Source organism: Phoxinus phoxinus, assembly GCF_949152265.1.
Source record: "Phoxinus phoxinus genome assembly, chromosome: 2".
NCBI classification, from domain to species: domain Eukaryota; kingdom Metazoa; phylum Chordata; class Actinopteri; order Cypriniformes; family Leuciscidae; genus Phoxinus; species Phoxinus phoxinus.
The window spans coordinates 2,966,906-2,983,520 of record NC_136877.1 but is presented as its reverse complement, the minus strand read 5'-3'; the positions used below and the strand labels follow the sequence as shown (position 1 = coordinate 2,983,520).

The 16,615-nt window shown below is 40.8% G+C and overlaps 1 protein-coding gene across 2 annotated transcripts in view; it reads right to left on the bottom strand.

Annotated features, from left to right (window-relative positions):
- Nucleotides 1-447: 447 nt before the first annotated feature.
- acsf3 (acyl-CoA synthetase family member 3) overlaps nucleotides 448-16,615 on the bottom strand; it is a 77,361-nt gene continuing 61,193 nt past the window's right edge. The window contains exons 8-10 of one of the 2 annotated variants that reach the window (XM_079598207.1): nucleotides 8,795-8,929; nucleotides 7,908-8,019; nucleotides 448-905 (exon numbers count right to left, since the gene is read on the bottom strand). In XM_079598207.1, coding sequence (XP_079454333.1) covers nucleotides 782-905; nucleotides 7,908-8,019; nucleotides 8,795-8,929 — 371 coding nt within the window. In that variant the 3' untranslated portion in view covers nucleotides 448-781. The remainder of the gene's footprint in view (nucleotides 906-7,907; nucleotides 8,020-8,794; nucleotides 8,930-16,615) is intronic. The other variant, XM_079598206.1, reaches the window with a different exon arrangement.

Sequence of the window (16,615 nt, the reverse complement as noted above, 5' to 3'; positions counted from 1 at the left end):
TTCACCTTTTAAGTTGAATTACTGAAATAAATTAACTTTTGCACCATATTCACACTTTTCGAGTTGCACCTGTATATGCCACTGGATTCACTCCTGCATGAAAGACTGACCTGAGGTCTGAGATTCTCAGTTAGAGACTCCTAACAGCGATTCGTCAAGAAACCACGACACTTGTTCTCTCACAAACCAATACAAAGGCTTATCTGTAGATTTACTATCAGTGAAAGCGAGAGAAGAGAAGCGAGGAAACATCTGTGCCGTAATCACACACACTTACACAAGACCACACCGCCTTCAGACCTGAACACACACCTGTGTACACACAGCTGCACGCTCACACACTCACACACACACACACACACACACACACACACACACACACACACACACACACACACACACACACACACACACACACACACACACACGCACGCACACAAGAACATCACTGATCCAGATAAATTAGTTTATTTCAGAATTTCATTACAAAAATATTTGATTTCTTCATTTTAAATCGACAGACAATAGTCAAGTCAGTTCACTACCATGGTCTTAATTTAAAACACATATTTTTTTAATTCAATTCTATTACCTGCTGAATACAGCGCCACAATATCAGGCATATTAAAAACAATACAGTGCTTTGCATCATGGGTAATAATCGAATGACTCGCGCCGCCCTCTCCTGTCCAGTGAGGAGATTTCACATTCAAGATCTGATCCAGGAACAGTTTCCCAGTGTGTGGTCGAGACGCTCATCTCTCTGAAGACTGATCTCGGATCAGACACGCTTCGGGAAAAACCGGGAGAGAAGCTCCTTCTTGTTCACCTTCCCCATCGGGTTCCTGGGCATGCTCTCCACCACGATCAGCCCTGAGGGAATGGTGTATGAAGCCATGTGCTCTCTGACAGGAGAGAAGAAAGAAATCATGCATTTCTACAGTCCTTTTATTTGATATAAATAAAATATGCATTACAAATATAGTTACAAACGTTATTCAGTGAAGAACGAGTGAATTTTCTCTTCGTCTTGTGTTGTTTGATTAGTGTTAAAGAGACTGTGCTGTCACTTTAAGAGCTGCACGGATCCAATATACTGATACACAAGTGTGTGTGTGTGTGTGTGTGAGAGAGAGAGTCTATGTTTGTGAGAATCTATGCGTGTGAAAGAGTGTGTGCGTGTGTGAGAGAGAGTCTATGTGTGTGAGAGAGAGTGTGTGTGTGAGAGTCTATGCGTGTGAGAGAGAGTGTGTGTGTGAGAGTCTATGTGTGTGTGAGAGAGTCTGTGTGTGTGAGAGAGTCTATGTGTGTGAGAGAGTCTGTGTGTGTGAGAGAGTCTATGTGTATGAGAGAGAGTGTGTGTGTGAGAGTCTATGCGTGTGAGAGAGAGTGTGTGTGTGTCTCTGTGTATGAGAGAGAGAGTGTGTGTGTGTCTCTGTGTGTGAGAGTCTAAGCGTGTGAGAGAGAGTGTGTGCGTGTGTGAGACTATGCGTGTGAGAGAGTGTGTGTGTGTCTCTGTGTGTGAGAGTCTAAGCGTGTGAGAGAGAGTGTGTGCGTGTGTGAGAGAGAGTCTACGTGTGTGAGAGAGAGTGTGTGTGTGAGAGTCTATGTGTGTGAGAGAGAGTGTGTGTGTGAGAGTCTATGCGTGTGAGAGAGAGTGTGTGTGTGTCTGTGTATGAGAGAGAGTGTGTGTGTGTCTGTGTATGAGAGAGAGAGTGTGTGTGTCTCTGTGTGTGAGAGTCTATGCGTGTGAGAGAGAGTGTGTGTGTATGTGTCTCTGTGTGTGAGAGTCTATGCGTGTGAGAGAGAGTGTGTGTGTGAGAGTCTATGTGTGTGAGAGAGAGTGTGTGTGTGAGAGTCTATGCGTGTGAGAGAGAGTGTGTGTGTGAGAGTCTATGTGTGTGAGAGAGAGTGTGTGTGTGAGAGTCTATGCGTGTGAGAGAGAGTGTGTGTGTGTCTCTGTGTATGAGAGAGAGAGTGTGTGTGTGTCTCTGTGTGTGAGAGTCTATGTGTGTGAGAGAGTGTGTGTGTGAGAGACTATGCGTGTGAGAGAGAGTGTGTGTGTGTCTCTGTGTATGAGAGAGAGAGTGTGTGTGTGTCTCTGTGTGTGAGAGTCTATGCGTGTGAGAGAGAGTGTGTGTGTGTGTCTCTGTGTGTGAGAGTCTATGCGTGTGAGAGAGAGTGTGTGTGTGTGTGTGTGTGTGAGAGAGAGTGTGAAAGTCAATGTGTGTGAGAGAGAGTGTGTGTGAGCGTGTGTGTGAGAGTATGTGTGTGAGAGAGAGTGTGCGTGTGTGTGTGAGAGTATGCGTGTGAGAGAGTGTGTGTGTGTGAGAGTATGCGTGTGAGAGAGTGTGTGTGTGTGAGAGTATGCGTGTGAGAGAGTGTGTGTGTGAGAGAGAGAGAGTGTGTCTGTGTCTGAGAGTCTATGCGTGTGAGTGTGTGTGTGTGAGAGAGTCTGTGTGTGTGAGAGAGAGTGTGTGTGAGAGTCTATGTGTGTGAGAGAGAGTGTGTGTGTGTGAGTCTGTGTGTGAAAGAGAGTGTGTGAGTGTGTGTGTGAGAGAGTCTGTGTGTGAAAGAGTGTGTGCGTGTGTGTGTGAAAGAGAGTGTGTGCGTGTGTGAGTGAGTCTATGCGTGTGAGAGAGAGTGTGTGCGTGTGTGTGTGAGAGTCTATGTGTGTGTGAGAGAGAGTGTGTGTGCATGTGTGTGTGTGAGAGTCTATGTGTGTGTGAGAGAGAGTGTGTGTGCATGTGTGTGTGAGAGAGTGTGTGTGTGTGTGTGTAGCTCTGAAAACAGTGAGTTGTCTCATGAATGGTTTAAAGTCATATTGAAATGCTCACAAAAGAATCGATAAGAGGAATCAAAATTGTAATTTTATAACAAGTATCCAAATTGTATTCTGTATTCTGGATAAATAGTGTATCGGTCACTAGTGACCCAATGTTTGTAATATAAGTAGTTTTTCCTGCTCTGAATCTCTGATGACTCAATGAGTGCAGTTCACCTGTAATCCTCAAGGTGGCGCTGTCTGATACACATTAATGACGTGATTGCACTCATAATTACAGCAGGCAGAAAACAAGAACATCACCAGCACAACTCAGGGATTTACTGCAGAGCAAGTTCTGTACGCAAGCAAACATTAGAGTCACTGACAGAGGCAGCAGAACAAAATATAGATTTTAAAGACATTAAAAATGATAGATATGAATGTTCTGGGAAACGATCTCTGACGGGGACAGTGATGATGATGATGATGGAAAAAACATCTGCTTAAATTTAACCCTTCCAAGTTATGAAAGGCAGTGAAATATGCTTTATTTTATTCTTTTGTAATAGTTATTACTGTTATAAAAGAGTTGTATACTACTGAGAGCCATCGGTGATAGATATATATCCGGGTCGATAAAGACCCGATTATGTAATAATGACATCTGAAATATTCCTGCATTTAAAGGTTAGAAGTTTCAAGACTGACGATTTTTCCTTACGAAGAAAAAAAACGTATGTTCTGTAAATTTTGTGGCAGATGGCAAATTCATGCCTCGAAACGCACACACACACACACACACACACACACACACACTGAACTCAATTATTGTAACGGCGCATTTTATTGTCAGTAACGGGAACTGCGTTGTAACAGTAATTAGTTTGATTACTCGTAACTGAAAAAAAATTACGCTGTTTATTTATAACGTCGTTATTCCATTACTGTCCGTGATAGATCCGGGTCGATAAAGACCCGATTATGTAATAATGACATGTGAAATATTCCTGCATTTAAAGGTTAGACGTTTCAAGACTGACGATTTTTCCTTACGAAGAAAAATAAAACTTCTGTAAATTTTGTGGCAGATGGCAAATTCATGCCTCGAAACACACACACACACACACACACACACACACACACACACGCACGCACGCACGCACGCACGCACGCACGCACACACACACACACACACACACACAGACACACACACGCCACACACACACAGAACTCAATTATAGTGCATTTTATTGTCAGTAACGGGAACTGCGTTGTAACAGTAATTAGTTTGATTACTCGTAACTGAAAAAAATTACGCTGTTTATTTATAACGTCGTTATTCCCATCGCTGTCCGTGATAGATATAGATCCGGGTCGATAAAGACCCGATTATGTAATAATGACATGTGAAATATTCCTGCATTTAAAGGTTAGAAGTTTCAAGACTGACGATTTTTCCTTACGAAGAATAAAAACGTATGTTCTGTACATTTTCTGGCAGATGGCAAAGTCATGAAAAAAATAATGTTTTAGCTTTACAAAACTCAACTCTGGCAGTGGAAGGAAATAAAGATGTGTCATAATTTAATCCTGGTTGTTTAGTACGGAACATGTGGTGGAAATGTCTTCGGGCAAACACTCTTCTTCACTTGTGAAGTTTCACATCTGCACAGTCATTACACACACAACTACAGAAACCGACACAGAAACCCGTCTGCATATCTGAACGTCTCTCGTATGAAACGCTGCGAGACACGTGCAATTCGATTAATTCCACAAACAATGAAATCAGCGTGAAATAAAGACACACACTAAAAGGCAGAGTGGAGCGCTGAGCTAATTAAATGTTGTGCGTTCTCGAGGTTGTCAACAGGCCCGAAGCGTCTTCATCATCGTGCGCTTCTGTGAGTGTTCGGAAACATTGAGTTTTCTTCAATACAAGTCCCTTCCAGTCTCTCGGTTAATGTCTCCTCTCTCTCTCTCTCTCCTGAATATCCAGTTCTTCACTGTGACCTCGCTCTCTGCGCGTGTGTGTGTGTGTGTGTGTGTGTCAGCTCATCATGCGCTGGGTCTCTACGGCTGATGACACATATACAGTGAGGATTACACAAGATGACAGCTGGAGGAGTGAGCATCTCTCTGTCCCTGCGCATGTTGCTCTTTACTGGGCTTTGCTGGAGGGATGAAGACAGGTCAAAAAACACACCAGCAACACCCACACACACACACACCATATGGAGCTCACACACACACATAGAGACAGAAAAAGCCCTGAGCTACTTCATGTAAAGGGACATGTGTCTTCTGACAGGAGAAAATGCGACATTTCTGCAACAAAAGTGACATTTCTCTGGAGCTCGGCGGAAAATTTGGACTTTTTTTTGTTTTGTTTTTTTGCTTCATTGGATTGGTACGAAACTTGGTAAAGGTTTTGGCACTTGCTGTGTGAACACACAAAATAATGGACATGATCTGAACAGGTTAAATGGTTCTGTATAAAATAGTCACTTGTACTCCTCGCGGTCAAACATGAGCGCATTGGAAATGAATGGAGACGAGTTTCCTCTAGTGGAAGCGTTCGGTACTGCAGCCGAACACACTCTCACTGAGAGCTCATTTACTGAGATATCAAGCTCAACTTTTTTAGAAAACTTATAAAATATATCTTTCATATAAAAATTGAAAATAGTATTTTTGTGCATTTTTCATAACAATAAACGTACAATTCTGTTCCTTTTTTTAAGTGCACTTTTTAAATATTTTTTCCCGTCAGCAATAATCTGCCAAGTGTCGTCTTTAAAAAGAGATCAAACTTGAGTCTGTTGCTCTAAAGCACTCAAGATTTACGAGTTTAAGTTGGAAATTTAATTTTGAGGACTTAAAAAGTGAATAAACAGATTATACATACAGTGTAAATTTAATTTAGTATTAAAAAATCCCTTAAAACTACAAAATATTAAATAAAAAACATTATCAAACTAAAATATAGTACATTAATTTCATTGACAAAAAAAGAATAGGTCATTTTTGACAGACACGAGAGAGAGAGAGAGAGAGAGAGAGAGAGAGAGAGAGAGAGAGAGAGAGAGAGAGAGAGAGAGAGAGAGAGAGAGAGAATAAAATAAACAGGCATTGCTAATGCTAAGACATACGCTGTTTCTTTCTTCTCAACATCACCGGTTTTCTTTCTCAGCCTTCTCCCACCAAACACACATCTGTTCTTGCAGCATGCATCTCATCCATGAGTGTGTGTGGCTACGTGTGTGTATTGTTATTTATACAGAGGCTTTAAAAATCCTCTAGAGTCTAACGCATGTCCTGAGGGAGTCCAACTCGACGTCTGACTCAACACGACACACACACACACACACACACACACACACACACACACACACACACACACACACACACACACACACACACACACACACACACACACACACACACACACACACACACACACACACACACACACACACACACACTGACGCAACACTTCCAAACACATCGCTGTGCTCCACAATAAACTGCTCGCAATGAGGCTGCCGTGCATTTCAGCAACATTTCATCACCTGCCTATTTTTTCTTTTTTTGTGAGTAAGTTCAAGTGTGCCTGATTGACACTAGGAAATTCTTGTCTTGTCATTCACATTCTGACCTCTAGGGGAGCTGTAAGAGATTCAGCGAGTTTGTTTGAGTGTCCTGACTGTACAGATAAAACTGGAAAAATTAGAATATGGTGCAAAAGTTCATTTATTTCAGTAATTCAACTTAAAAGGTGAAACTAATATATTATATAGACTCATTACATGCACAGTGAGATATTTCAAGCCTTTATTTGTTATAATTTTGATGATTATGGCTTACATGCATGTGTGTGTATTAATATTTACAACATAATTATACACAGTTCACACATATTATTTTGGATGCGATTAATCGTTGGCCAGCACTATTTTATAACTTTTATTGCCACATCTAATAAAAGTGTGACTAGAGACTACATTCAGTTCTGCTTTTTTTTAACTCTTTCTTACGTTTTTAAATGCAAGAATGTGTTCTGTCTGAACAGCCCGTTATGGGCAGTATGGAGCGAAATATGTGCCTTAATTAAACAAACAAATCCAGCATTTTGCAAACAAACTCGATCTGCTTTGCAAAGGAAAACTCGACTCGCAAACAAACAGAGAGCAATGTTCAAATACAAAGGTCAATTTGAGCGAAAACGCAGTGGAGTAACCAATATTGTGTTTAATAAATAAATGAGCCTAGATAATATTTCACAAATAAATACAAACCATCCTACAAAAATTGCATGTAACCTTTGAACAAATACAAAATCTAGTGCATACAATTCGCTCCATAGGCAGTTTTTGGCCAGAATAAACTGCAATAATGATCATACTGTATGCTTATTAGGGACGTCAATTTTCACAAATTCCCACCGCACGCTTTACTACAGCGTTAATTCTTAACCAAATGGATCCTTTATGAGATAAATCAGATATAGATAGGAATCGATCGTCTATTACCGTATTTTCCGGACTATAAGTCGCATCAGTCAAAAAATGCGGCACAAAGAGGAAAAAAGCATATATAAGTCGCACTGGACTATAAGTCGCATTTATTTAGAAATTTATTTCACAAAATCCAAGACCAAGAACAGACATTTAATCTGGAAAGGTTATTCAGCTGCACAACAGCACACAGAACAACAGCTGAATAGTGTCCGGTGTGTTAGCGTCACACATTAACAGTTATTCAGCTGCACAACAGCATAAAGAACATATACCTGAGGCTGAATAGATTAACATTAGCCAGCGAGTCCAGCAAGTTACCGGTAAGCAAGTTCACCAAGCTCCCGATCTCATTCCTCAACACTGAATCCATTGAGTTCTTCCTCGGTGTCGCTTCTGAACAACTCCGCTAACTAGAGCGCCCTCTCGCGGCTGTAGACGGTAATGTTTTCTCTTGGTTCATCTCAGTCAGTATGAATTAACTTTGATATATAAGTCGCACCTGACTATAAGTCGCAGGACTAGTCAAACTATGAAAAAAACGTGCGACTTATAGTCCGGAAAATACGGCAATCGTTAACATCTCTAATGCTGAAAGCCAAAACTCTGGCTCAGTGAGTTACCTGGCCCAGGCCTTCAGCATCGACAGAGTCATGGTCTTCCCGTTCCTCAGCTGCACAACTGCGGTGACCTTCTGACCCCACACCGCGTCTGGAGCACCAATCACAGCCACATCTGAGGAAAACAAGGTGCATGTTTATTCCTCTGTCGTATCGTTCGGATGAGACGTTAAACCGAGGTCCTGACTCTCTGTGGTCATTAAAAATCCCAGGATGTCCTTCGAATAAGAGTAGGGGTGTAACCCCGGTCCATCATGGCCTCCTAATCATCCCCATATACGGATTGGCTTCATCATTGTCTCCTCTCCACCAGTAAGCTGTGTGTGTGTGTGTGTGTGTGTGTGTGTGGTGGGCGTTCTGGCACAGTATTCCCCCCCGTTCCATGTAAAGCGCTTTGAGTGCCCAGAAAAGCGACATATAAATGTAACCCTGGACCACAAAACCAGTCACATGGGTCAATTTATTGAAATTGAGATTTATACATCATCTGAAAGCTGAATAAATAAATGTTTTATTGATGTGTGGTGTGTTAGGATAGGACAATATTTGGTCGAGATATGACTATTGAAAATCTGGAATCTGAGGATGCAAAAAAATTTAAACATTGAGAAAATCTCCTTTAAAGTTGTGCATTTATGTTCACGATTGTGCTGCATTCACTCACAAAAATACATGTTTTATATATTTACGGTAGGACATTTACTAAATATCTTCATGGAACATTATCTTTACTTAATATCCTAATGATTTTTGGCATAAAAGAAAAATGGATAATTTTGACCCATACGATGTATAGTTGCTATTGCCACAGATATACCCGTGCGGCTCCAGACTGGTTTGTGATCCAGGGTCACTAATGTGCATGTGCATTTGCATGAATGTGTGTGTACCTGTGATATCTGGGTGGGCTAGCAGATGTCTCTCCACGTCTAGTGCGCTGATCTTGTATCCTCCGCTCTTGATGATGTCCACTGAAGTGCGGCCCAAGATCCAGTACACGCCATCTCTGTAGACCGCGGTGTCCCCTGGAAGAGAAACCAGAGCCCTGCGAGTTACACATGGGAAACAAAATCAATATTAATCATGGGATTGGGATGGGACAGGAAAAGATTTTTAGCGGGAGTGGGCGGGAGCGGGAATCAAAATAAAACTATGATACCCAACTTTATACACAAATATACCACTTGTGTAAATAAACTATTTTAATTTTGAACTTAATTGACCCTTCGCAGGGAGTTTGATTGACAGGTGATCTGACCAATCATAATCCGCCATTTTTGTCCGACAAAGCAGTCAGGAGAGTTAGTAGATTAACATGGGAGGATTTGAGCTTGAGAAGCGGAGTGCACTGACGTCTCTCCGCGGTTAAAACAACATTCCTTCTGATGTTCATTCATGTTTATTTGATGCTATAAATGAACTAGAAGGAAGAGATGATCAGTTCACGAGCAGCTTTAACTGAGGCTCTACAGCGATCTGTCAGACACATTAAAGAGCCACAAAACGGTATTTATTGGTCCAATTTTATTTAAAAAATGATCCAATTTGAAAGTTGAGACTTTGTTTCATATCTAAAGTAACCTGGTCTGTGTCTGTCAGTGTGTTGTCAGTGTCCTCTCTGCTCCGCGGTGTGTTTTTCACTGTGTGAGAACATGGTGTGGTGTGAGACAGGTGTTGCTTGTCGGACATAGCAACAGTAACTAAAGGGGGCGGGTCTTTGAGAATGGTAAATTCTAATTGCCCTTCATCTTTATGCTAGCCACCAATAATATAGAAGGCGGCGGCGGCTTCCCCGTGCACTTTGTAGCCGCGAAAATCATAATCAAAATGGAGTCAGACATGAAAGCCACTCTGCAACAACTACCGTGGGAAAATGATACCTCAGTTGTGCTCACCGTCACTTCTGAAGTAACCAAAAAAATGTTACGAGTTGAGAAAGACGGCGTAATGTGTACGCATGCGTGTGCGTGCCTGTGTGTGTGTGTATGTATGGATGATCTATATGAAATTTAATGTGTATGCATTGTTTAAGAAGGCTTTCAGTTCAATATAAAAAATTAAACTAAGGTGGGCATGCTGTGATCTACTGTATTTTTTACTGTAACTGACAGATTCCTAGTCTACCAACTCTCTCTTTGAGCTGGAAAAACCTAAATTGGGTCAGGCCAATCACATCGTGTATAGAGTAGGCGGGGCGGGCTTAACATAATGACGACGGAGTTGCGACGGTTCCTTGCCACTTGAAAACAAAGAATGGCGGCTGCTGGCGAACAGCGGTCTTTCGAATCGGCTTTGGCCCGCGACTCTGGAGTTAAGTTTTTCTTTGAGAAAAGAGCAAAGAACGGCACTGAAGTCATTCTTAAAAAAGGAAGATGTGTTTGGAGTTTTGCTGGACCGGATCTTTGCCGCTCGAACTACGTCACCTTCTTCGTTGCTCTGGTTGGTTTTAGTGCTATCCTATGGCGTGCAGAGGGAATTTGAAAGACAACCGTTTATCCCGCCCCTCGGATTGACCCAACATCTTGATGTAAGTCTGGCTTGCCAGGCTAACAGATTCCGGGAGTGGGAGACATTCTTCTGGGATTGGGACAAGATTTCCCCCCCCAGTTTCTCCGTGGGATTGGGATGGGATTTTTTTGTGTGGGAGTGGGACGGGAGAGGTTTGAAAATCCCTCTAGTCTACGCCTCTATTAATCACTGAACAGTCCATACGGGGCGAGGGATGGGCGATATACTATCGTTTGCGATATACCGGAACAAATTCTCCTTACGATAAGAATTAGTCTTCCCCTGATAATAACGGTAAAGCCTAGTTAATGACGTATTTTTGTTTGGGAGAAAACAACTATGGCGGAATGCAGATGTGAAGCCGAGGCGGAGTTTATCGTTTATCGGAGTTTATCGTTTATCGGAGTTTATCGTTTATCTGAGTTTATCGTATGGAATTATTCAGCCTTTATGAACAAGCAAAAACTAATGTGCAAACATGATTAATATTCATGAACCCAGCAGCTCATCAATCCTTAGTGTGGTTTATATTGTTATTATAGTATAATTCGTAGTAATATTATTATCTTATCAGTAATATTGTTCGTTTTTTACATTTCAAACTTGTAATTGATTTTAATTATTATTGTGTGATGTTTTTCAGTACAGTTGCACTATTTAAACGTATATCTGCAACTTTTCCATTTCTGCAACTTTTCCATTTCTGCAAGGGCTGGTGTTTGGATTTGTACTGTTTTATTTTATTATTTTATGTAATTGGTATATTATAGGAGCCTATTTGATGATGGGTACGTTTTACTTTAGATCAATGTTTGTGTTTCTGAGGCTCTCAAGAATGCATGCAGCTATCAGTTTTAGCCAGTGGTGAACGGTACTATATTTATATCGTCATCGCAATAAATACCAGAAAATATCATAATATAGTCTTAAGACCATATCTCCTCATCCCTATATGGGGTTCAAGCAGTGAAAAACAGCTGTGGAAGGGGGCAGAAATAAGAATATAAGGCTTGAGTGTGTGTGTGTGTGTGTGTGTGTGTGTGTGTGTGTGTGTGTGTGTGTGTGTTGTAAGTTGTCCTCTTCTGAGCTTTAATAATAGCCTGTAGTCAGGCTCAAGATCTTCTGCTTGCAATCTTAAAAACCAATTGCACAGAGCCGCTCAGCTGGAGACTGCTTAATTACCACCCTATAACACACACACACACACACACACACACACACACACACACACACACACACACACACACACACACACACACACACACACACACACACACGCACACACACGCACACACGCACACACACACACACACACTTCCTCACTGAAAGTGAAATAGTGCTACAGAGTAACATTAAAACATATTTGATGTTTGATGTACATCTATGGGGAGCTGAAGGCCCCGTCCCTTCATGTGCACTCGCAGTCTTGTGCACTTACAATGGTCCGTTAAGTCCACAAGACCGTAAGGTGTCACGTTTGTCATTTTAGTTTTCAGAAAGGTGATCATTTACTCGATGCACACTTTTGCAAAGCCTGCACTGAGACGAACTTCTACCCGACAGTCAAAGCGGCATTGGGCCCTATTTTAACGATCTAAACGCAAAAGCATAAAATTCGTGTTGTATTTGACTGTGGGGCTTCGTTCCAGGGAACGACCCTAAATGATCAACTTCTTCAAAGGACCAGACCTGACCTGACCAGTACTCTAACTGGAGTTATCATGAGATTTCGCCAAGAGCCTGTGGCAATAATGGCAGATGTGGAAGAGATGTTCCACCAGGCAGAGCCGGCTCTCCCTATAAGCGAACTAAGCGGCTGCTTAGGGCCCCGCCGCCACTAGGGGGCCCCCAAACTATGGTCCGACCAGAGACCCTGCGACCGTGACCTGTAACTCGACGTACATTTTCATCACATGTTAATGTGATCCAGCATTTATGTTCACGATTGTGCTGCATTCACTCACAAAAATACATGTTTTATATATTTACGGTAGGAAATTTACTAAATATCTTCATGGAACATTATCTTTACTTAATATCCTAATGATTTTTGGCATAAAATAATTTTTTTGACCCATACGACTCCAGACTGGGTTTGTGATCCAGAAGTAGGAAGTAGATATATTTCTCTGACGGTAAAGTAAACCAAGGCAACCGACAGAGTTGTGCATGGCTTGTCGCAGTTGGTCCTGTTTAGGACAATCTCAGATTAACATCAGAGAGAGAGAGAGAGAGAGAGAGAGAGAGAGAGAGAGAGAGAGAGAGAGAGAGAGAGAGAGAGAGAGAGAGAGAGAGAGAGAGAGAGAGAGAGACTTTAACAATCACTTTATTCTAAAAAAATTTTTTTTTTTTTTTTTTTTTTTCCTTTTTTTCTTCTCTTTTTCCTCTTTTCCTTTTCCTTCCTTCCAATAAATACAATGAATACAATACAATCTCACATTTCAAGACATCACATTAACATAAAAAAGGTAATAATAATAATAATAGTAAACAAACAATAATACACAAAACAAAAAACAAACAAAAAACATTTAGAACAAAACTAAATCTCCATTGTAATCAACATCACAAATACAATGGTTCACACCCCATTTATATTTAAAAGTTTCAAGGTCATTGACCAATTTATAATAAGTGTACTCAATTTTTAATCTTGACCTTATTAAGCCCTTTAGGACTAATTCAACATCACAGGACTCATTACCACTCAGTTTTTCTTTACGTGACACCCAAATAGCCATTTTAACTTGTCCAAGTAAAAAATTCATTAAAACATGGGACTCCTTTTTACTCTTTTTATACCTAGGTCCATATATGAAATACATAGGTGAGAAAACTTCTCCCAGGGTCTGACACCACCCATCTATTGTTGGAAACAACTGTTGTAATCTAGTACAATCTAAAAATAAATGAAACACAGTTTCTGAAATCCCACAGAAGGGGCATCCCTCCCTCACCTGTGGATCAAGACGTGCTCTGTGTCTGTTCGTAGCTATTATACCATGCACTATCCTCCACTGAAGATCTCCAGTTCGTTTTTCAGTGGGAGGTTTGTACAGGGTCCTCCAGCTGCCCTTGGGGGAAACACCTACTCCAAACACCTCTTGCCATTTAGACTCTTTCACGTTTGTAAGAGCTTGAAGATGCAATATCTTCACACACAATGTGTACAGCGACTTTTTTCCTGCATTGCTGAAAACTCCTAACTGAGGTGTCTTAAAAGATAATAGTCCACCCTCAGTTTCTTCCCAGCTTTCAGTCTCAGCTGCAATGTTTAGTTCTGGGAAATCACATATATTCAGCTCTCCGTTATAAGTTTCTAAGGAAAGTCTATAATTCTGTGGCAAAAACTCAGCAATCTGAGTCAAAATTTGTGTAGCCACTCGAACTGATCTTATTCCCAATTTTCCAGCAAAACTCTCAGCTGATATCCATTCACCTTCAGGTATTAAGTGTCCAATTTTTGTGATTTTTGCAGCCCATAGACTTTTCCTCAATGAAATGTCTTTGAAAATGTCCAGATTCAATGCAGAGTTAAAAAGCAGCGGTTCTTCTCTCTGCCACAAACTTTGGGCATTGTTTGACTCTCGAGAAATCTTGACAAGTGTCCATGCTTTTAAAATTGATCTATAAAACACTGTTAATCCTCCAAGGTCCAACTTGTTTATGTCCATCAGGAACAGGTGACAATCTAATCCCATGTTCCCTGCTTTCCTCAATAGAGTACACGCTATCCCAGCCCAGCTCACATCCTTCCCATAGAGAAGTCTCTGAGCCACTTGAAGTCTGAAGGTCTTTACTCGGGATCTGATGTCCACTAGGCCTTGTCCTCCTTCCTGTCTGGGCAGAAAAAGCACTGGAGCCTTTAACCAATGCTGACCTGACCAGAAAAAATCCACCAGACATCTCTGAATTTGTCTCACGAGGTCTTCGGGAGGTTCAAGGATCATCATTCGATGCCAAAGGGAAGATGCTATGAGATTATTACATATCAGCACCCGTCCCCTATAGGACAGCTGGGGCAGCAACCATTTCCAATGAGACAACCGAGCACGTACTTTCTCCAACAGGCCCTCCCAATTTTGTTTTCTGTACTCGGATGTCCCCAAAAAGACTCCCAGATATTTGAAACCTGCCCTTCCCCATTGTAAACCACCAGGAAGTGCTGGACTATTTTCAACTTGGCCACACCACACAGCATCGCTTTTACACCAGTTAACTTTGGCAGATGATGCCTTTCCATAACACTCTAGAGCATGCTTTACCACATCAACATCTCTTTCTCCTCTGATTAAAACCGTTATGTCATCCGCATATGCAGATAATTTGACAGATTCCTGGGATTTTAGAGAGTTGACATACAGACCTGCTAGATCTTTCCTTAATTTACATAGCAAGGGCTCAATAGTTATACTGTAAAGTTGGCCCGAAAGAGGACAGCCCTGTCTAATTCCCCTCTGAACTTTTACAGCGGTACTTAGGCCACCAGCCATTTTTATCATACATGTAGCTTCAGTGTACAATAAACGTATCATCGAAATAAACTGGTCACCAAACCCAAAGGCTTTTAGAGCATCAAAAAGAAAAGTGTGATCCACCCGATCGAACGCCTTCTCTTGGTCCAATGATAACAACCCCATTTCAATCTTATCATCGAATGCATAGTCATACACATCTCTCACTAAATGCAGATTATCTACAATAGACCTATCCTTTATGCAGTAAGATTGATCTTTATGAATGACTTCATGCAAAACATTATTTAATCTGGTGGCCAAACATTTGGAAATGATTTTGTAGTCCGAACACAACACAGCCACAGGTCTCCAGTTCTTTAAGAGTGTTAGATCCCCCTTCTTAGGGAGTAGTGTTAGCACAGCACGCTGAAAGCTCTTAGGAAGGATTCTTTCAGTGACACTTTTTTGCAGGACTTCAAAGTAATCATGTCCAAGAACGGTCCAAAAAGCCTTATAAAATTCGGCAGTTAGTCCATCTATTCCAGGTGCACGACCTACAGAGAGTCCCATAACAGCGGCCGTGACTTCTTCATAGGTAAGTTCAGTCTCCATAAAAAGTTTGTGCTCTGGAGTTAAAACCGGAAGGTCATGAAGCAATTCATTTCTACATTGTTCATCTGATTTTTCAGAGGTGTATAGACTTGAATAGAAATCCACAGCCATTTTACGCATCTCCATTTGATTAGAAGTGTCTCGACCATTACAGTCTTTTAAACAATACATCACTTTCTCTTGTCCTTTTTTTCGCTCTAGATTAAAAAAGAAAGAAGTAGGAGCATCCATATCCGTTACTGCTGAAAAACGACTCCTTACAAGAGCTCCCTTCACTCTTTCATTTAAAATTGAGCTCAACATGTTAGTCTTTTCAGTCCACAGATCTTTAAAGTTTACAGTGTCATTTGCAATCATACACTGCTCAATACCAATAATTTCCTTTTCCAGACATTCCAAAGATTTTTTTATACAGACCGAAGAATGTGATAAATATTGTTGACAAAAATTCCTTATTTGTACCTTCCCTATTTCCCACCATTGAATACAATCTTCATAATAATTCTTCTCACTCTTCCACGACTCCCAAAAAGACTTGAAATTTTCCAAAAAAAAATGATCTTCTAATAATTTTGCATTAAAATGCCAATAATGACTTTTATGCATTCTTTTTAATAAAGTACACTCGATAGTAATGAATTTGTGATCAGACATTGATGTGGGAAAAATATTTGAATTTATAACTCTATTCCTCAAATTACGTGACGCATAGAGTCTATCCAACCGTGCAGCAGAAACAGTCTCATTTCTAATCTTCACCCATGTATACTGACGTGTATGCAAATTATGCTCTCTCCATACATCAGATAGGTTTAGATTTTTAATCACATTGCTTAAGCACAAAGCACTCTGTATATGAGGTTCTTCACCATTCCTATCCTGTGTAAAATCCAAAGTACAATTGAAATCCCCCCCTAAAATAATGAGATCTCCTTCATCTTGTTGTCTTAAAAATTCTTCTAGTTTAGTGAACAAACGTATTCTCTCTACACCTATGTTTGGAGCATAGATATTCACAAAAAGAAAAATAAGATTGTTAATTTCTGCTCTCACAATCAGCAATCTTCCTGGATCAACTTCATTTTTTGACAAGATTTTAACTTTAACAATAGGAGAAAAAATGACTGCCACTCC